General features: G+C 44.7%; 1 protein-coding gene across 9 annotated transcripts in view; it reads right to left on the minus strand.

Moving 5' to 3' along the window:
• The window catches only part of MEAF6 (MYST/Esa1 associated factor 6), a 29,773-nt gene extending 8,780 nt beyond the window's left edge, over nt 1–20,993 (minus strand). For 5 of the 9 annotated variants that reach the window (XR_002344410.2, XR_002344409.2, XM_084958482.1 and 2 more), the window contains exons 1-4: nt 20,884–20,993; nt 19,328–19,443; nt 14,903–14,990; nt 14,721–14,766 (exon numbers count right to left, since the gene is read on the minus strand). Coding sequence is in view for 7 of the 9 variants with exons in the window: in XM_084958482.1 (XP_084814608.1) it covers nt 14,721–14,766; nt 14,903–14,990; nt 19,328–19,443; nt 20,884–20,973 (340 nt within the window). In the remaining 2 variants the exon portion in view is untranslated. 9 annotated transcript variants of the gene reach the window in all.
• Nucleotides 20,994–21,959: the final 966 nt, after the last annotated feature.

Below are 21,959 nucleotides of genomic sequence, written 5' to 3' on the forward strand. Positions count from 1 at the left end.
GCTCCGACTAGACCCCTAGCCTGGGAACCTCCATATATGTATGGCTGGTGAGGCCCTAGAAAAGACAGAAAAAAATAAATAAATAACTTGAAATGGGAGTTCCTTTGTGGCGCAGTGGGTTACAGATCTGGCATTATCACTGCAGCAGCTGGGGTCACTGCTGCGGCGCAGGTTCGATCCCTAGCCTGAGAATTTCCACATGGTGCCGGCAGAGCCAAAAAAATAATGACAATAATAACTCGAAATGAATCATAGACCTAAATGCAGGAGCTATAAAACTTTTAGAATCCATTGGATTAGGCAAAGGTTTCTTAGCTAAGACCACAAAAACAAGCATGACAGAAGAAAGTATATGTAAAGTGAACCATATCATTCATATAAAACTCTTGAGCTCCATGTATCACCAAAAAAAAAAGTAAAAAACCCACAGTGGGGAGGTAAGGGCAAAATGAGTAATGGGGAGTTCCCGTCGTGGCACAGTGGTTAACGAATCCGACCTGGAACCATGAGGTTGCGGGTTGGATCCCTGGCCTCGCCCAGTGGGTTAACGATCCAGCATTGCCGTGAGCTGTGGTGTAGGTTGCAGACGCGGCTCAGATCCCGAGTTGCTGTGGCTCTGGCGTAGGCCGGAGGCTACAGCTCCGATTCAACTCCTAGCCTGGGAACCTCCATATGCCGCGGGAGCGGCCCAAGAAATAGCTAAAAAAAAAAAAAAAAAAAAAAAAAAGAAAAAAGAAAAAAAATGAGTAATGGAGGTCAACTACACGGTAACAGGAGGAAACTAAACTTGTAGTAGTGAGCACGCTGTCGTATATACATAAAATTAAAATATAATGTTGTGTATATTGAAACTTACATGTTTTAAACCAATGTTACCTAAAAAAAGGATAAAAAAAAAACACAACCCACAGAATGGGAAAAAATATTTGTAAATCATATATCCGATAAAGACTTGTATCCAAAATACATAATAAAGAACTCTTAGAACTAAATAAGAAGAAAAGCCAAAAACATTTTTTTTTAATCAACAAAGGATTTTTTTTTTTTTGGCTTTTTGCTATTTCTTGGGCCACTTCTGCAGCATATGGAGGTTCCCAGGCTAGGGGTCGAATCGGAGCTGTAGCCGCCGGCCTACGCCAGAGCCACAGCAACGCGGGATCCGAGCTGCATCTGCAACCTATACCACAGCTCACAGCAACGCTCACAGCAACGCCGGATCATTAACCCGCTGAGCAAGGGCAGGGACCGAACCCGCAACCTCATGGTTCCTAGTTGGATTCGTTAACCACTGCACCACGACAGGAACTCCCAACAAAGGATTTGAATAGACATGTCTCAAAAGAAGATAAACAAGTGGCCAGTAAGCACATGAAAAGATGCTCAACATCATACATCATTAAGGGAATGCAAATCAAAACTACAATGAGATAGGGAGTTCCCTTCGTGGCTCAGGGGTTAACAATCTCAACTAGGATCCCTCATCTGAGAATTGATTAAAAATGCAGACTCAGGAGTTCCCGTCGTGGCACAGTGGTTAACGAATCCGACTAGGAACCATGAGGTTGCGGGTTCGGTCCCTGGCCTTGCTCAGTGGGTTAAGGATCTGGCGTTGCCGTGAGCTGTGGTGTAGGTTGCAGACGCGGCTAGGATCCTGCGTTGCTGTGCCCCTGGCGTAGGCCGGTGGCTACAGCTCCGATTCAACCCCTAGCCTGGGAACCTCCATATGCTGCGGGAGCAGCCCAAGAAATAGCAACAACAACAACAACAACAAAAGACAAAAAGACAAAAAAAAAAAAAAAAAAAAATGCAGACTCAGAGTTCCCATTGTCGCTCAGTGGTAATGAGCCCAACTGGTATCCATGAAGGTATAGGGTTGATCCCTGGCATCACTCAGTGGGTTAAGGATCCGGTTGCTATGAGCTGTAGTACAGGTTGCATATGTGACTCAGATCCCTTGCTGCTATGGCTGTGGTGTAGGCCAGCAGCTATAGCTTCAATTCGATCCCTAGTCTGAGAACCTCCATATGCCACAGATGCGGCCCTATAAAGAAAAAACAAAACAAAACAATGAAATAGCACTTCATAGCCACTAGAGCGGCTATAATGGAAAGACAATGATAAGTGTTGGTAAGGACATGGAGACACCGGAACCCTCGTACACTGCTGATGGGAATGTAAAATGGTACTGCTGCCTTGGGAAACAGTTTGGCAGCTCCACAAAAGACTGAACAAAGAGTTAGCAAATTACCAGAGATTCCACTCCTGAGTATATATCCAAGAGAAATGATAACATGTTCACATAAAACTTGCCATAAATGTTCACAGAAGTATTACTCACAGTAGCCAAATGCCCATCAACTGATGAATACATAAATAAAATGTGGTATATCCATGCAATGGAATACAGGTACATCTCAGAGATATTGTGGATTCAGTTCCAGACCAAACAGTAAAGCAAGTATCAAAATAAAGCAACTTACACAATTTTTTGGTTTCCAAGTGCATATAAAAGTTAGAGGGGTTGGAGTTCCCATCGTGGCTCAGCAGAAAGGAATCTGGCTAGTATCCATGAGGACGCAGGTTCGATCCCTGACCTCCCTCAGTGGGTTAAGGATCCAGTGTTGCCATGAGCTGTAGCGTAGGTCACAGACACAGCTCAGATCTGGCATTGCTGTGGCTGTGGTGTAGGCTAGTGGCTACAGCTCTTGAGTCAACCCCTAGTCTGGGAACCTCCACATACCTCAGGTGCAGCCCTAAAAAGACAAAAAAAAAAAAAAAAAGTTAGGGTTTTTTGCTTCTGTCTTTTTAGGGCCGCACCCATGGCATATGGACGTTCTGGGCTAGGGGTCAAATCAGAGTTGCAGCTGCCAGCCTACACCACAGCCACAGCAATGAGGGATCTGAGTCACGCATGCAACCTACACCACAGCTCATGGCAAGCCGGATCCTTAACCCACTGGGTGAAGCCAGGGATCTACCTCACACCCTCACAGATACTAGCTGGACTCATTACCACTAAGCCACAATGGGACTTCCAAAAGTTAGGTTTAAAACACAAAAAAACTTGAATAGCCAAAACAATATTGAAAAGAAAAATCGGGGAGTTCCCGCATGACTCAGTGGTTAGCAAATCCTACTAGGAACCATGAGGTTGTGGGTTGGATCCCTGGCCTTGCTCAGAGGGTTAAGGATCCGGCGTTACCCTGAGCTGTGGTGTAGGTTGCAGACACGGCTCGGATCCCGAGTTGTTGTGGCTCTGGTGTAAGGCCAGTGGCTACAGCTCCAATTCGACTCCTAGCCTGGGAACCTCCATATGCTGTGAGAGCGGCCCAAGAAAGGCCAAAAAGACAACAACAAAAAAAAACAGAAAAATCGGAACTAAATGAATCAGGCTCCTTGACTTAAGAATATACTACAAAGCTACAGTCATCAAAACAGTACAGTACAGGCACAAAAACAGAAATATAGATAAATGGAACAGGGTAAAAAGCCCAGGAATAAACTCAAGCACTTATCTATGACAAAGGAGGCAAGAATATACAATGGAGGAAAGAAAGTCTCTTCAATAAGTGGTGCTGGGAAAACTGGACAGCCACATATAAAAGAATGAAATTAGAACATTCTCTCATACTACACACAAAAATAAACTTGAAATGGATTAAAGACCTAAATGTAAGGCCAGATACTATAGAATTCCTAGAGGAAAACATAGGCAGAATGCTCTTTGACCTAAATCACAGCAATATCTTGTTTGATCCACCTCCTAGAATGACAATAAAGACAAAAATAAACCAATGGGACCTAATTAAACCCAAAAGCTTCTGCACAGTAAAGGGAACCATTAAAAAAATGAAAAGACAGGAGTTCCCATCATGGCTCAAGGGAAACGAATCCAACTAGGAGCCATGAGATTGCAGGTTTTATCCCTGGCCTTGCTCAGTGGGTTAAGGATCCAGCATTGCCTGTGAGCTATGGTGTAGGTCACAGACGCGGCTTGGATCTGGCGCTGCTGTGGCTCTGGCATAGGCTGGCAGCAACAGCTCCGATTAGATCCCTAGCCTGGGAACCTCCACATGCCGCTGGTGCGGCCCTAAAAGGACAAAAGACAAAAAAAAAAAAAAAAAAAAAAAAAAAGAAAAGAAAAGACAACCTACAGCATGGGAGAAAATCTTTGCAAGGTTTAATCTTTGACAAGGTTTAATCTCCAAAATACTCAAACGTAACACAACAACAACAACAAAAAAAAAACCCAATTGAAAAATGAGAAGACCTAAATAGACATTTCTCCAAAGAAGACATACAGATGAAAAAATGCTCAATATCACTATTACAGAAATGAAAATCAAACCTACAATGAGGTACCACCTCACACCAGTTAGAGTGGGCATCGTTAACAAGTCAAGAAACAACAAATGCTGGAAAGGTTGTAGAGAAAAGAGAACCCTCCTTCACTACTGGTGGGAATGTAAATCAGTACAACCACTATGGAAAACAGTATGGAGGTACCTCAGAAAACTAAATATAGAACTACCACATGATCCAGCAATCCCACTCCTGGGCATCTATCCAGATACAACTTTCACTGAAAAAGATACACGCACCTCTATGTTCACTGTAGCACTATTTGCAATAGCCAAGACAGGAAAACAACCCAAATGTCCATGGACAGATGAATGGCTTAAGATGTGGTACATACACACAATGGAATACTACTCAGCCATTGAAAAGGACAAAGTAATGCCATTTGCATCAACATGGACGGAACTAGAGACTTTCAAACTAAGTGAAGTAAATCAGGAGAAAGACAAGCACCAAATGATATCACTTACATGAAGAGTCTAAAATATGGCAGAGTTCCTGTTGTGGCTCAGCACGTTAAGAACTAACTAGTGTCCATGAGTTCTATCTCTGACCTTGCTCAGTGGGTTAAGGATCCAGCATTGCTGCAAGCTGTGGCTTAGGTCATGAACATGACTCAGATCCTGAGTTGCTCTGGCTGTGGCATGAGCAGGCAGCTGCATCTCTGATTTGACCCCTAGTGTGGGACCTTCCATATGCCTAAAAAGATCCCAAAAAATAAAATAAAATAATAATATAAAATATGGTACAAATGATCTCTCTACAAAGCAGAAAGAGATCACGGACATGGAGGGCAGACTTGTGTTTGCCAAGGCAGGGGAGGGAAGGTGACTGACGGGAAGTTTGGGGTTAGTAAATGCAGACTGTTACATTTAGAATGGATGGGTGATAGGGTTCTGCTGTACAGCATGGGGAACAGTGTCCGGTCTCTTGGGTTTGAACACGATGGAAAATGGAAAAAAAAAAAAAAAGAAAGAAAGAAAGAATGGGTGTGTATGGGTGGCTGGGTCACCCTGCTGTACAGCAATACAGAAGAAATTGAATGAACACTGTAAATCAATTTCAATAAAAAAAAATTTTTTTTTTTTGTCTTTTGTCTTTTTGTCTTTTGTTGTTGTTGTTGCTATTTCTTGGGCCGCTCCTGCGGCATATGGAGGTTCCCAGGCTAGGGGTTGAATCGGAGCTGTAGCCACCGGCCTACGCCAGAGCCACAGCAACGCAGGATCCGAGCCACGTCTGCAACCTACACCACAGCTCACGGCAACGCCGGATCGTTAACCCACTGAGCAAGGCCAGGGACCGAACCCGCAACCTCATGGTTCCTAGTCGGATTCGTTAACCACTGCGCCACGACGGGAACTCCAAAAAAAATTTTTTTAAATTAGGTTTACACTACTCTGTGGTCTACTACATGTGCAAGAGTATTATGTCATATATAAACACGTGTCATATATATATATGACAATTTTCTATATGTCACATACATATATCTTAATTTAAAAATATTGCTAAAAAATGCTAACCATCATATGACAGCACAGCATTGCCACAAACCTTCAATTTGTAAAAAATGCAGGTATCTGCACAGTGCTATAAAGCAAAGGGCAGTAAAACAAAATATGCCTGTATTATTTAACATTAAAAAGAAATGCAACACTCTAAACCAAGTATAATGGAAAAAATAAAAATCATTATAAAAAAGAAAAAAAAAGAAATGCAGTACTAATACATGTTCTGTTTCAGGTTTTTTAAGTGTGATTCTAGTGCAAAGGGCCTATCTTTTATATAACTTAAATGTCCAACAACAGAGGAACGGATAAAGAAAATGTGGTATATACACAGAATGGAACCCGTTATTCGGCCTTAAAAAGAAGATAATCTTGTCATATGCCGCAACATGGATGAACCTGTAGGACGGTATGCTAAGTGAAATAAGCCAGTCACAGAAAAGTAACTACTGCATGATTCTACTTACATGAGTATCTAAAACAGTCAAACTCAACAGAAGCAGAGAGCAGAATGGTGGCTGCCAACAGCTGGGGAGAGGGGTCAGTACAGGGTTTGCTGTTCTATGAGTATCAAGTTTCAGTCATGCAAGATGATTAAGTCCTAGAGATCTGTGGTGCAGCACTGAACAGTAAATGATATCGTACTGTGCACTTAAAAACCTGTAGATCTCAGAGTTCCCCCTATGGCTCAGCAGGTTGAAGACCCAGTGTCGTCACTGCTGTGGCTCTAGTTATAGCTGTGGCTCGGATTCGATCCCTGCCCCAAGAACTTCCACATATCAAGGGCACAGCCAAATTAATTAATTAATTACTTTAAAAATCCCAATGATGTAGGTCATAGCTGTGGCTTGGATCCAATCCCTGAACTGGGAACTTCCATATGTCACCGGTGTGGCTCAAAAAGAAAAAAAAATTAGTCTAAGATGGAGAAATATGTTCAGGATAGGCTTCCTCTCCCATACCCAGTCCTATTTACTTAGGTAAAAAATATCATCTCTCAGAGTTCCCTGTGGCACAGTGGAAATGAACCCAACTAGGAATCATGAGGTTGTGGGTCTGATCCCTGGCCTTGCTCAATAGGTTAAGGATCTGGCGTTGCCGTGAGCTGTGCTGTAGGCCAAAGATGTGGCTCGGGTCTGATGTGGCTCGGGTCTGATGTTGCTGTGGCTGTGGCTGTGGCTGTGGCAGAGGCCAGTAGTTACAGTTCCAATAGGACCCCTATCCTGTTGGACCCCTAGCCTGGGGACCCCTATTGGACCCCTAGCCTGGGGACCTCCATATGCTGCAGGTGCCACCCTAAAAAAAGCAACAACAACAAAAAAAATCCATCTCTGAAAATGCAAATGGGAGGTAACAGGCTGACAGGGCGTGTAGTCACACAAGCTTTAGATCATAGATAGGATGAGAGAAGGGACATAGGACTAAGTGCGGAGGGGCTGGGCACAGGGGGAGAGAAGGGTTAACTACAGTGGTGAGGAACAAGAAAGGCAAGCTAGATACTGCAATTTTTTGTCTATGTTGCAATTCTAAGAAACTACATTGATGAACAAAACCAACTGTTTATTCATTTGGGGCTGGTTGCTATGGGAATACTAAGTAAATGGATGAGTTGGTCACATTCTATAAATTAGGTACACACATACACATGTGTAAATCAAAGCAGCTTAAATCAAATCAAAGCCCCAAGAATGGAGTCCAGGCAGTAACTGATGTCCCAAAGGGCTGATGTGGACATTAGATATAATGGGGGAGTTCCTGTCATGGCTCAGCGGCCATGAATCTGACACTAGTATCCATGAGGACGCAGGTTCGATCCCTGGCCTCACTCAGTGGGTTAGGGATCCAGCATTGCCATGAGCCAGTGTGTAGCCTGCAGACAGGGCTCGGATCTCGAGTTGCTGTGGCTATGGTGTTGGCCGACAGCTGCAGCTCTGATTGGACCCCTAGCCTGGGAACCTCCATATGCCGAGGGTATGGCCCTAAAAAGACAAAAAAAAATAGTAATAATAATAAAGCACAAGCAGAAGTACAGGGTTAGAAAACATCAGGTATATTTGAGACAAATCAAACAACACCTCTTAAACTGAGAGCTTGAGAAACAACAGGTGAAACAGAATGACAGGCCAAGTGGAGGCTTCACTGTCAGATTAGGGGACTTAATCTCGGGAGACAGTATGAGGTGACATTTGGAGAACTGACTTGCTGCTTAACCTTTCTGAGCCTGTTTCCTCACCTGTAAAATAGGAAGCCTTTCTCTCACATGTTGAGTATCTCCTAAGGATGAGACATGCTAGGCTACAGCCAATTCCTTACCTTCAAGGCATTTACAATATGTAACTACCTTCCAGGAGTAGCTTTAAGGATTAAATGAGATAATGCAAGTGCAGTGCTTGCTTAGTGTTCGGAACATATTAATTGTTCTCTTTGTTTGTTCATTCGTTTTGCTTTTTAGGGCCGCACCAGCAGCATATGCAAGTTCCCAGGCTAGGGATGGAATCAGAGCTACAGCTGCTGGCCTACACCACAGCCACAACAACATGGGATCTGAGCCAGGCCTGCAACCTACATGGCAACGCCAGATCCCTGACCCACTGAGTAAGGCTGGGGATCGAACCTGTATTCTCATGGATACTAGTCGGATTCGTTTCTGCTGCACCACAATAGGAACTCTCCACATTAAGTGTTCAAATCTCGGAGTTCCCGTCGTGGCGCAGTGGTTAACGAATCCGACTAGGAACCATGAGGTTGCGGGTTCGGTCCCTGGCCTTGCTCAGTGGGTTAACGATCCGGCGTTGCCGTGAGCTGTGGTGTAGGTTGCAGACGCGGCTCGGATCTCGCGTTGCTGTGGCTCTGGCGTAGGCCGGTGGCTACAGCTCCGATTCAACCCCTAGCCTGGGAACCTCCATATGCCGCGGAAGCGGCCCAAGAAATAGCAACAACAACAACAACAAAAAAGACAAAAAAAAAAAAAAAAAAAGTGTTCAAATCTCAACATCCTTGAGACCTACAAACATACAAGTCAAATTCCAAACAGTCAAGGCTATTTGCAGTAAAACAGCTGCTGGCAGAACATAATGAGGCAGAGTCACCCAGAATTTCTGAATAAGGAACTAACACCAAACAACTACTATATATTGGGTTTTCTGTGCAAACCTGTGTTTTAGGATTATTAGGCTAGAAGCCATTTATAAGAGGAACTGGAGCCGGAGAGACTCAATTAAACACCATTAAAATACAAAATGAGGAATTCCCCTGCGGCTCAGCAGGTTGGGGACCGGGCATTATCATTGCTGTGGCACAGGTTCAATCTCTGGCCTAGGAACTTTTGTGTGCCAAGGGCACAGCCAAAACAACAACAACAACAAAGTGAGAGACCAAAAAGTAATAATCATTTTTTCCCTTGGTTCATGGAAGGAAAAGAGAAGTAACAGCAAAAGAACCAGCTGGGTTCCAACACCTCAAGGTATAGCAGTAAGCCGGTCAATCCTATGATGCTGCCACCATCAAGAGACACAAGAGTTTGCTTTTAATTGACATAAAAGTGAGCAACTCATTTAGAGCAAAGAACGTCAGATTTTAAGTTGAATAAATCTATAAGTAAGAATTCTACTTATTACAATAGTGCCAATTACAATACTTACTGAGCAGTGCCAAGACAGTAACCTATGATCAGAACAAGACGCATCCTAGTGAGGTAAGCTCTAATGAAAACTTCAGGAGTCCAGGAAAACAAATGAGACATACTGCTGATCCTTTACAAGAAACTGGATAAAATCTGCCTGCCTTGTTTTTCTTTTCCTTTTGGCTGCAGTGTGCAGTGGCTTGATGTAGGATCTTAGTTCCCAGACCAGGGACTGAACTGGGTTGCAGCAGTGAAAGTGCCGAGTCCTAACCACCAGGGGACTCCTTTGTTTTCCTATTACTTTATTCATTTTACAAAAATATACAATGGGACTTCCCATCGTGGCGCAGCAGAAACGAATCCGACTAGGAACCATGAGGTTGCGGGTTCGATCCCTGGCCTCGCTCACTGGGTTAAGGATCCAGCATTGCCGTGAGCTGTGGTGTAGGTCGCAGACATGGCTTGGATCTGTCATTGCTGTGGCTCTGGCTGTGGTGTAGGCTGGTGGCTACAGCTCCAATTGGAACCCTAGCCTGGGAACATCCATATGCTGAGAGTGCAGCCCGAAAAAGACAAAAAGACAAAAAAAAAGAAGAAAAAAAATATATATATACACACACAATGCTTCACTAATTAGCATAAAATTCCCCTGTGGGGACCATGCTGATCCACTCTCCTTCTAGTGTAGATACATAAGAAGCCAAAGGGAGCAGAAGTAATGCATTTTGGAGAAAACTTCTTGGAATAGTTTGAAAATAAATGTCCATAGTACAGAATTCCAAAATCCTGGAGATCTAAGAACATATAAGACCACATTCTATAAGAAAAGGATGTTTACTTCACTGCCACCAAAGATAAAGAACACAGAAGTCATGGAAGCAGGTTAAGAACCCAATGAGTGTTCCTGAGGCTGTGGAATCCCTGGCCTTGTTCAGTGGGTTAAGGATCTGGTGTTGCTATGAGCTGTGGTGTAGGTCACAGATGTGGCTGAGATCTGGCATTGCCACGGCCATGGCGTAGGCCAGCAGCTGCAGCTCCGATTCAGCCCCTAGCCTGGGAACTTCCATATGCTGCAGGTGTGGCCTTAAAAAAGAAGAAGTTATTCCATAGGATTTATTACAAAAAAATTCTGAGACAAGAGAGTCGGTACAAAGGAAAAAGAATGAAAGACAAAGCAGACTATTCCACTCTTGGAATCAAAGCTTGGTGTGATCACCTGGACCCTGTGGGGACCCTTAAGCCTTGAACTTGATCCAAACAGTCGAATAGGAGCAAACATAGGTGTTCTCTGGAAGACAGCACCTGCATCCTAGCCCTCAAATTATTCTACAAATACTTTTAATTACAGAGAGTAGTACACAGACTAAAGATAATCAAGCACAGAGGGAAATTAGATTTCAGGGGTAACAACCAGCAAAAACAAATAGAGGAGTTCCTATCGTGGCGCAGTGGTTAACAAATCCGACAGTATCCATGAGGATATGAGTTTGATCTGTGGCCTCGCTCAGTGGGTTAGGGACCTGGCATTGCCATAAGCTATGGTATTAGGTTGCAGACACAGCTTGGATCCTGCATTGCTGTGGCTGTGGCGTACACAGGCCAACAGCTACAGCTCCGAGTCAACCCCCAGCCTGGGAACCTCCACATGCCACAGGTGCGGACCTAAAAAAGACAAAAAAAAAAAAACAACCAAAAAGAGGCCCTTAAAGACTTAAGAAACTGAAATTAAATACAGACTGTAGGCATTCTCATCGTGGCTCAGTGGTTAATGAATCCGACTAGGAACCATGAGGTTGCGGGTTGGATCCCTGACCTTGCTCAGTGGGTTAGGGATCCGGCGTTGCCGTGAGCTGTGGTGTAGGTTGCAGACGCGGCTCGGATCCTGAGTTGCTGTGGCTCTGGCATAGGCCGGTGGCCACAGCTCCGATTAGACCCCTAGCCTGGGAACCTCCATATGCCGCAGGAGCGGCCCAAGAAAATGGCAAAAAGAGAAAAAAAATACAGACTGTAGAAAAACTTCTGCTTACTATACTTAAAGAAGTAAAAGACGCATTTAAAAATAACTGCAAAGAAAGCTACTGAAAAATTACATGGCAGATTTTTTTTGTTCTTTTGTCCGTGCCTGCAGCAAGTGGAAGTTCCCAGGCCAGGGACTGAATTACTCAAAACACAGCGGTGACAACAATGGATCCTTAATCCACTGGAATTCCACAGCAGATTTTTAATATAACTAAGTAGGATTCCTGGAAATTAAGAACATAATAATAAAATATTTAAAAATCAAGAGAAGGTTTAACAGTAAATCAGACTCAACTGAAAAGTGAACAGCAGGTCAGAAAAAAAAATGACTCATAATGCAGCACGGAGACAAAAAGATAAAAGATACAGAAGAAACCATAAAAGACATAAAAGGTAAAATGAGAGGGTTTAACGTACATTTAACCAGAGTATCGGAAGGAGAAGAGGGAGCATGGAACAAATGCAGTATCTGAAGAAGTAATAGCTGGGAAATTTCTAGAACTGATTAAAAAAAAAAAAAAAGTTTCATAAAGCCCAATGAAACCAAGCCAGATAAATAGCGAAATCCAGTAAAATAAATTTAAAATGAGATAAGGAAAGCAAAGAGCAATAGAATAAAAAAGTAGCTGGATACAGTGCTAAGATTCATTCCCAAAATCCATGCTATAGAGTTCCTGCTGTACCACAATGGGATCGGCAGTGTCTCTGCAGCACCAGGACGCAGGTTCAATCCCTTGCCCAGCACAGTGGGTTAAAGGATCCAGTGCTGCCACAATTGTGGTGTAGGTCACAGCTGCAGCTCAGATCTGATCCCTGGCCTGGGAACTCCATATGTCGTGAGGTGGCCAAAACAAAAACAAAAACACAACAAAAAAACAAAACCAAAATGCATGTTATAAATTCCTATTTGCTTTCTGGAGAGGAACCACAAACTTGGCTTTAAGCATTTCCCATACAAAGAGAGAAAGAGTCAACTGCCAGAGCCTGGGGCAGGATAATAGGCTCTGGTGAAAACAGTGAAAACCGAGTCGTCAGACATCGTTCCATCTCAACTCACAGGACTGAGGTCCAGAATGTTCCTTCACCAGTCTTATTATTCCACAAAGCAGATGAAATGTCTCTACATCCTAGAAGCAGTACTACTTGAGAAGAAATATTTAACTGAATCAAAAGGACTTGGTCCAACTGATGAGGTTGGCAGAAAGGAGTCAGAGCTGCCTACCAAGTTTTGAAGAAGAGAAACAATCCGGCAGACACATTTTGAAGGAAAGAGAACAACTCGGTTTTAGATAAAATGTTTGAGTCTAAGTGGAAATGTCTAGAAGACTTTTTTTTTTTGTCTTTTTGCCTTTTCTTGGGCCGCTTCTGTAGCTAATGGAGGTTCCCAGGCTAGGGGTCGAATCGGAGCTGTAGCCACTGGCCTCCACCAGAGCCACAGCAACTAGGGTTCCGAGCCGAATCTACAACCTACACCACAGCTCACGGCAACACCGGATCCTTAACCCACTGAGCAAGGCCAGGGATCCAACCCGCAACCTCATGGTTCCTAGTTGGATTCGTTAACCACTGAGCCACAACGGGAACGTCTAGATGACTTTTTCTAGAATTTTCTAAAAAGGCAGGCTAAAGCTCAGGACAGGAGTTAAGGTTAAAGCTAAAAACTCAAAAATAGGGAGTTCCCGTCGTGGTGCAGTGGTTAACGAATCCGACTAGGAACCATGAGGTTGCAGGTTCGGTCCCTGCCCTTGCTCAGTGGGTTAATGATCCGGCGTTGCCGTGAGCTGTGGTGTAGGTTGCAGACGCGGCTCGGATCCCGAGTTGCCGTGGTTCTGGCGTAGGCCAGTGGCTACAGCTCCGATTCAACCCCTAGCCTGGGAACCTCCATATGCCGCAGGAGCGGCCCAAGAAATAGCAACAACAACAACAACAAAAAGACAAAAGACAAAAAAAAAAAAAAAAAAAAAAAACTCAAAAATAGGTACACAGGAATAACGGAAGTCGCTGAGTAGTTCAATTCCCAAACTACCAAAATCCCATAATGCAAACAAAAGAACTGGATGCCACAACAAGGTATACCCTCTGAAAGCCCACAGCTATGATACAAACAGCAGGGTGTGTTTCAAAGTGACCACACACGGGAAGAGCATCCAACACAGCTACACAGAGTCTGATGCAGAAAGATAAATGTGCAGCTCTAGGTCCCACCACTAGGAATTAGACATATGGCTAACATAGAATGATACAATTTCTCTACCAAGTAAATACTATCTGCTCTCCATTTTAAACTTAAGAACACATAGGTACATTCTGTTCAGAGGATCAGTTGGGTACATGGGAATTTATTGGCTATGCCTGAAATTTACCACAATAGAAGGATATTTTACCTTAAAAAAAAAAAAAAAAAAATTCCCCGAGTTCCCATTGTGGCTCAGTGGTTAATGAATCTGACTAGTATCCATAAGGATGCAGGTTCGATCCCTGGCCTCTATCAGTGGGTTAAGGATCCGGTGTTGCCATGAGCTTGGTGTAGGTCACAGACATGGCCCAGATCCTGTGTTGCTGTGGCTGTGGTGTAGACTGGTAGCTGCAGCTCCGATTTGACCCCTAGACTGGGAACCTCCATATGTTGCAAGTGAGGCCCTAAAAAGCAAAAACAAAAAAATTCCCTAAGACTTATCAGGAGTGAAGACATATCTTTGTGTCTTTGAGCAGCTAAAGTCAACTTTCGTGTGTCTAAAAAGGCAGGAAGGATACGGTAGTTTCTTCCTCAAAAGAAAAGCATGATTAAGGATACCCAAAAGGGTTCCTAACTTCTAGAAACAAAAGGCATGAATGTAAGAGATGCAGTCTTCAGACACACAACTGGACAGGAGTTACACATAAGGGCCAGGGTAGCTTAAGAGTAAATTGACGAGGAGCTCCTGTCGTGGCTCAGTGGTTAACGAACCTGACTAGTATCCATGAGGACTCAGATTCGCTTCCTGGCCTTGCTGGAGTAGGTTAAGGATCCAGCGTTGCCGTGAGTTGTGGTGTAGGTCGCAGACTTCCTCAGATCCGCCGTTGCTGTGGCTGTAGTATAGGCCAGCAGCTGAAGCTCTGATTTGACCCCTAGCCTGGGAACCTCCATATGCCAAGAGTGCGGCCCTCAAAAAAGACACACACACACACACACACAAAAGAAAATTGATGAAAAAGTAAAAATATAAACTTACTCTTCTCAATGAGCTGGTCCTGAACTCCAGCCAATGCACTTACTGCCTAAAAGAAAAACATCACCAGTTACTAGAAAAATTATCACAGACCTCAGGAGAGCACTCAGAGATGGAGGGAAAGAGAAATTTAACTGAGGTCTTTCTTAAAAATGGGCACAGAAAGAGCCCCCTGCCTCACTTACGGCTGCTGAAGTAACTGAGGATTTACTGAAGAGCCGCTCCGCTTCCTTAAACTTCCGGTTCCTTCGATCGTTTTTGCTATTGGAGTTTCTGAAATACACACAAGAAACTCATTATAAGCACCAAGCTTTGGTTATGGCTCAAGCTGAGGATGCCCTAGGGCAAACACCTATATATATATATATATATATATATATATATATATATTTTTTTTTTTTTTTTTTTAATTACCAAGTTCCCTACAAAAATGCCTCCTCCATTCCACTGGGATTGACCAAAATGACATTTATGCTGAATGCCTAAGTAGACAGCAATGCTTTCCAATATACCTACTGTATGTGCTCCATTGAGATGGCTTTTGCTTTAGATTCACAATCATTTTCATTTTCTTTTATTTTGCCTTTTTAGGGCCACACCTTCGGCATATGAAGGTTCCCTAGGGGTCCAATCAGAGCTGTAGCTGCCAGCCTAGGCCACAGCCACAGCAACGCCAGGTCTCATGTGTGACTGCAAACTACACCATAGCTCATGGCAATGCCGGATCCTTACCCCACTGAGCAAGGTCAGGGATCGAAGGATTGAACCCATGTCCTCATGGATACTAGTCAGATTTGTTTCTATTGAACCATGACAGGAACTCCCACAATCATTTTTGTTTTAATATGTATTTATTTTAATACCTATTATTAAAAACATCTAGCACAGACTAATGATGTGAAGTATCTCTGTTAAATAACTTTAATTTAAAAAATTGAATCTGGCGTTGTGGTGGCTATGGTTCAGGCCAGCAGCTACAGCTCTGGTTCAATCCCTAGCCAGGGAACCTCCATATGCTCCAGGTGCAGCCCTAAAAAGATGAAAAAAAAACAAACAACCAAAAAATTTAAAGAGGAGATCCATGGTGTTCAATCCCCAGCCCCACACAGTGGGTTAAGGATCCAGCGCTGCCGCCACTGAGGCCTAGATGGCAACTGCCCCTCAATCTGATCCCTGGCCCAGGAACTCCATATGCTTTGGCTCGGCCAAAAAAGAAAAAAACTTTAAAGAAAGAACGAGAGTTCCTTAGAGAAATGACTGATATCAGGTCTGGGACAAGAAAAAGACAAAGTGGAGTTTCTCTGTGGTACCGTGGGTTGAGGATCTGGCACTGTCACCACAGCGGCTCAGGCGCAGCCAAAAAAAACAAAGAAAAAAAGAAAAAAAGAGAAAAGGACAAGGTAACAGAAAGCAGCAAAATGCTCAGAAATAGGATCACGTCAGAAAGACAAACAAATCAGCCTGCGGCAGCTCCCTTTGGCCAGGTTTAGAGCAAACTAAGCACCAAAAAGGATAATGATGGATGTGTCAGCTCCGTGAAAAGTCGGTGAGATGTATATCTATAATTCTTCTCTGTATAGATTTCAATATATTAATTCATACTAAAAAACAAAACTTCACAATAAAAAAGTGACAGTACTAGATCCCAATACACTGATTTAAAAAAAAAAAAAAAAAACCCTGGGAGTTCCTTCCCATTGTGACTCAGCGCGTTAAGATCCCAACTAGTATCCATGACGATGCAGGTTCCATCCCTGACCTTGCTCAGTGGGTCATAGGCTCCATCACACTGCAGAGAGATGTGGTGTATGTCATAGATGCGGCTCAGATCGCACACTGCTGTGGCTGTGGCATAGGCCAGCAGCTATAGCTCCAATTTGACCCCTAGCCTGGAAACTTTCATGTGCTGCAGGTGCAACCTTAAAATAATAAGTAAATAAATAAATAAATCATCCATGTATCTATAGTGACACTAGAGACAGAATATGAAAGGGAGAGAAGATAAAAAGGGAAGACTCTTCTTTCAGAATGCCAGTGATAAATGAAAAGAAATAGTAAAATCAGAATCATCATTTTGCAACCTCCATTATAATAACTGCTTCAGATAAGAATCAACAATGGGATGGAGTTCCCACCGTGGTGCAGTGGTTAACGAATCCGACTAGGAACCATGAGGTTGTGGGTTCGATCCCTGGCCTTGCTCAGTGGGTTAAAGATCCAGCGTTGCCGTGAGCTGTGGTGTAGCTTGCAGAAGCGGCTCAGATCCCGAATTGCTTTGGCTCTGGCACAGGCCGGTGGCTACAGCTCCAATTAGACCCCAAGTCTGGGAACCTCCATATGCCATGGGAGCGGAGCGGCCCTAGAAAAGGCAAAAAGACAAAAAAAAAAAAAAAAAAAAGAATCAACAATGGATATTAAAACCAGTGATAAAAATTAGAGGGGGCTATATTTTCACACTGCCTAAAAATACAACCTCTGAAATTACTTGTTAATTACAAAGAGAAAAAAAATGAACATTTACAATGGTGAAATCACATGATCCAACTTAGTGGGACTAGTAATGGGGCAATCTGACATGTGCCTCCTGATAAAATAGAGGTAAACAGCAGGAGGTATACAAATAGGTAATTAACATTTTTGCCAACAATGTTTAAAGGATCTCCCATTAAGTCCCACTAAGAAAAACCTGGAATTGGAACATTCTGCAAAATAATGTCACAGGGAGTTCCCTTGTGGCACAGTGAGTTGAGGATCCGGCGTTGTCACCAGCAGTGTGGGTTAGATCCCTGGCCTGGGAACTTTCACATGCCAAGGGCATGGCCAAAAAAAAAAAAAGAAAAAGAAAAAAGATAATGTCATAAAAAAATTCACCACCAAAAAGGGAGAGACGCTCCTAGTAAGAGACTAAAGAGACATAACACCCAAAAGCAATGCACGAACACTAGCTGCATTAAAAAAAAAAAAAAAAGGTGGCAATGCATCTGGGGGACAAATCAGGGACATCTGAATAAGGACTGTGTATGAAATAATACTATTAATGTAGTGCTAATTTTCTAGGCATGATAATAAGTGGTTATGTAAGAAAAAAAGTTCTGGAGTTCCCGTCGTGGCGCAGTGGTTAACGAATCCGACTAGGAACCATGAGGTTGCGGGTTCGGTCCCTGCCCCTTGCTCAGTGGGTTAACGATGCGGCATTGCCGTGAGCTGTGGTGTAGGTTGCAGACGCAGCTCGGATCCTGCGTTGCTATGGCTCTGGCATAGGCCGGTGGCTACAGCTCCGATTCAACCCCTAGCCTGGGAACCTTCACATGCCAAGGGAGCGGCCCAAGAAATAGCAACAACAACAACAACAAAAAGACAAAAGACAAAAAAAAAAAAAGTTCTTATTCTTAGGAGGTAATTGCTGACACAATTAGGGGCAAAGTGCCACAGTTATCTGTTTTTAACTTTTAAGTGCTTTAGCAAATAATTATAATATGTATAATTATCATATATATAATATAAATGTATAAATACATATTTCATATATGTACGGAAGAGGAGATATAACTAACTACAAAGGAGTAGCACGAGGGAGCTCTTCGTGGTGAGAGAATAGTTCTGTATCTTGACTGCAGTGGTGGTTACAGGAATCTATAGACATGATAAAATGACAGAACTACATATACACATTGTACCAGTGTCAATTTCCTGCTTTTGCTATTGTACTATATGGTTATGTAAAACCCAACCACTGGGGAAAACTGGGGGAAGGGTACATGGGACCTCTCTGTACTATTTTTGCAACTTCCTATGTGTCAATTTAAAAAAAAAAAAAAAAACTTAAGCATAGAAATAGTGGTGTGTGTTACTATATATTAAGAGGGAGAAAGAAGAGAGAGAAAGCAAATGTGGCAACAAGTTAACAATTGCTGAATGCTGGTAAGGGGTATCAAGAGATCAACTAGTCTTTCAAGTACTCTGCAGATTTGAGAAATTTCCAAAAAGTTTAGCAAGTTTAAAAAAATTTTTAGGAGTTCCCGTGTGGCTCAGTGGTTAACAAATCTGACTCCGATCCATGAGGATGCAGGTTCAATCCCTGGCCTCGCTCAGTGGGTTAAGAATCAGGCATTTCTGTGAGCTGTAGGGTAGGTCACAGGAGTGGTTCAGATCCTGTGTTGCTATGGCTGTGGTGCAGGCCAGCAGCTACAGCTCTGATTGAACCCCTAGCCTGGGAACCTCCATATGCTGCAGGTGCGGCCCTAAAAAGAAAAAAAAAAAAAATTTTTTTTTAGAAAGAATATTACTAAATGAAACTGTGATACAGTTGCCACACAGGTATAGCAAATCTTGGGACTCATGACATGACAGGAGTGTATTACATGCTGTATTTCACTGAAGCATTGCACAACCCTGTGCCATTGGCGGGACTTCTCCGACTGTGTGGGGCTGGTGTAGAGTTTATCTGGGATTACCCAGGAGTGGCTGAGCCAGAGTCCAAGCTCAAATGCAGACCTCTTTCCACCCCACTTTACTACTGCCTCCCTGCAAAGCCACTACCAAGAAATTACCCAGTCCTAAGCACAAATATTACAAGGACATCATACAAATACTACAGGCTTGACACTCACTTTTGGTTGGTCAGATACCGATCCCAGCCACGAATAATATTGCCATACATCTGAGTGTCTTCCAGGTAGCTTCCTTCAAAAGCATAGATCTGTCTCTCTAAGTTTGCCAGTGTTTCCTGAGTGACGAAAAATAAGGAAGTGGTTAATACCTTTTACATGCTTGCATTAAGCCTAACCAAAATGAACTATTTTTTTTTTTTTAAGGGCCACACCTGAGGCATTTGGAAGTTCCCAGGCTAGGGGTCGAATCAGAGTTACAGCCGCTGTCCTACGCCACAGCAACTCAGGATTCCAGCCGAAGTCTGCAACCTACACCACAGCTCAGGCAACACCGGATCCTTAACCCACGGAGTGAGGCCAGGGATCCAACCCTCATCCTAATGGTACTAGTCAGATTCGTTTCCGCTGAGCCGCGACAGGAACTCCCAAATTGAAGTCTATATCAGACTTATAAATTTAAGCTCAACTACACCAAACCAGCCTTGCGGAGGGAGGAATGACACGGGCAGGGGCAGGGTGTTTCACACTAAGGCAGTCTATACCTGTCTTGTATCCCTTGAGGACAGAATGGAATAGAGAGAGCCTGTCCCCAGAAAAATGTACAAAAGTTTGTATATACTCAGAGGCTTCGTGGAAACCCAGCTGTCAAGAACCCGGGCGGAGGAAAAAAAAGAGCAGTCTCCACTCCCACGCATAAAAGGTACTGCTACCAGGAGAGGGAAGGGTAAGCAGCCTTCCAGCGCCAACTGGCTCCCCTCCCCGTAGGCTCCGAAAGGCCGCCAGCACTGGGCTGCCGGTTGCTATGGAAACCTGGAAGGGCAGCTTCAGGTGAGATGGGCCTCCCGGTGCCCAAGCCAAAACGCGAGGGGAGGGAGGGCTTAGCCGCCACGGTCCAAGGGACCCGGGCTGCGTGTCACAATTCTTAATTCCCTAACCGAGTCCGCTCCCCTCGCCTGTCACCTCCTAAGATGTTCCCAAACACATCACATCCCTGCCCATCAAAAACCCCATCTAACGGATCTACTCCTAGTCTCCAAAAGGACGAGACCCTCCATCCTCCAAAGACCAGGCAGGATGTGTGAGTGTCCCTCCCACACTCGCCTCCTACCCCACCACCCCACCTAAAGCCCACCAGCAAGCCCGGACCAATCTACAGCCCACCGATCCGCCCGCCCCGCACTCCTTAAAGATCATGGACCCGCTCGCCCTCGCCTACCCCGCAGAGCTCACGGTTACTCGCTTTAGCAGGGCTGCAGCACAGAAGCCCCCACCCCCTGGCGCCATCCTTCCTCCACGCCCCCGCCCGCCTAGTCCCCCTCCCCCTCCCCGGCTCCGCGCCCCGCCCCCAGCCCAGGCTCCCGGCTCCGGATCTGCACCGCCTGGAAGCCGAGGCGCCGGCGGGCCGCGCAGTGCGCAGCCGTCCTCAGGCCGCCGGACTCCCGGGCGCCGCGCTGCGCCCACCGAGTAACGAACCGCCCGGCGCGGCGGAGCCGGGGTCTGGAGGCAGGGGCAGGCACGGGGTCCCCACCCGGGCGCCCCCCGGTGCTAGCCCTCACCGCCAGCTCCTGCTTCCGCTTCACGAGCTCTGCCAGCTCCCGCCGGGTGTCCGGGATCTGCGGCGGCGCCGCCTTGTTGTGCATCGCCATGTTGGGCTGAGGCGGGCGGCAGCGGCGCCAGGCTGGGGGCGGTCCTAGCGCGCCGCCGCCCGCCAGGGGGCGCCCGCCTCTGCACTGCGCCTGCGCAGGCGACTTCCGGAGGGGAGCCCCGCCGCGCAGAACTCCCGCGCGCGCGCGCGTGCGCGCGCCCTGCCAAAAGAACCCCACTGACGGGTTCTGCTTTTGGTCCTAACCGCGTTTCTACACCGCAAATTCACCGTGTCCAAAATCAGACTTATCCGCAGTCTCCTCAGTGAATGACTTTCACTGTCCACCGAATTGCCCAGGTCGGAAACCTGGGTACCATCCTCACCCTCCTTCACCCCCTTAATCCAATCCAAAACCAATTCCTGTGGACTCGACCGCAGAAGAGCCCGCAAATTATTTTCTTTTGTCTGCCACCTCCTTCGTTCATCCAGGCCCTCCCTATTTTAGGTACATTATTCCAGGAGCTCCCGTTTCCACTCTTAGCTCCATTTAATCCATTATTCACAGTGGTGCCAGGATGATTTGTTTGGGGAAAACAAATGTGTTACTCCCCTGCTTAAAACCTTTCAAAGACTTCCCGTTGCCCTTTAGAGAGACAAACATGTGTGGTGGTTAATGACACAAACTAACTACCTAGTTCAAAATTCTACCTCTACCATTGATAAGCTGTCCCACCCTGGGCAGGTAACTCAATTTCACTTGGCTCAATTTCCTCCTCTATAAAATGGAAGTAATAATAGCTCCTACCTAATACAATTTCCATAAGGAATTAATCACTTAAGGTAAGTGCTTGGCAAGTAAGCACTACTTAAGTCAAATCATTAAGCCTGATATTGTTAACTTTGTTTTCATCTCCCCCCTGTTTATTTCTCCTCTCCATTTTTCAGGGTTCTGCAATTTCATTAGAAATCCAGGTAGGATTTTTTTTTTCCATTTTGCTTGCTTGCTTGCCTGCTTTCCTTCTTTCTTGCTTTCTTTTTGCTTTGCTT

This window comes from Sus scrofa, chromosome 6 (assembly GCF_054392235.1).
Source record: "Sus scrofa isolate SSC_HxYL_T2T_F1_AM1 chromosome 6, Sscrofa_HxYL_maternal_Yorkshire_Landrace_v2.0, whole genome shotgun sequence".
In the NCBI taxonomy this organism is placed as follows: Eukaryota; Metazoa; Chordata; class Mammalia; order Artiodactyla; family Suidae; genus Sus; species Sus scrofa.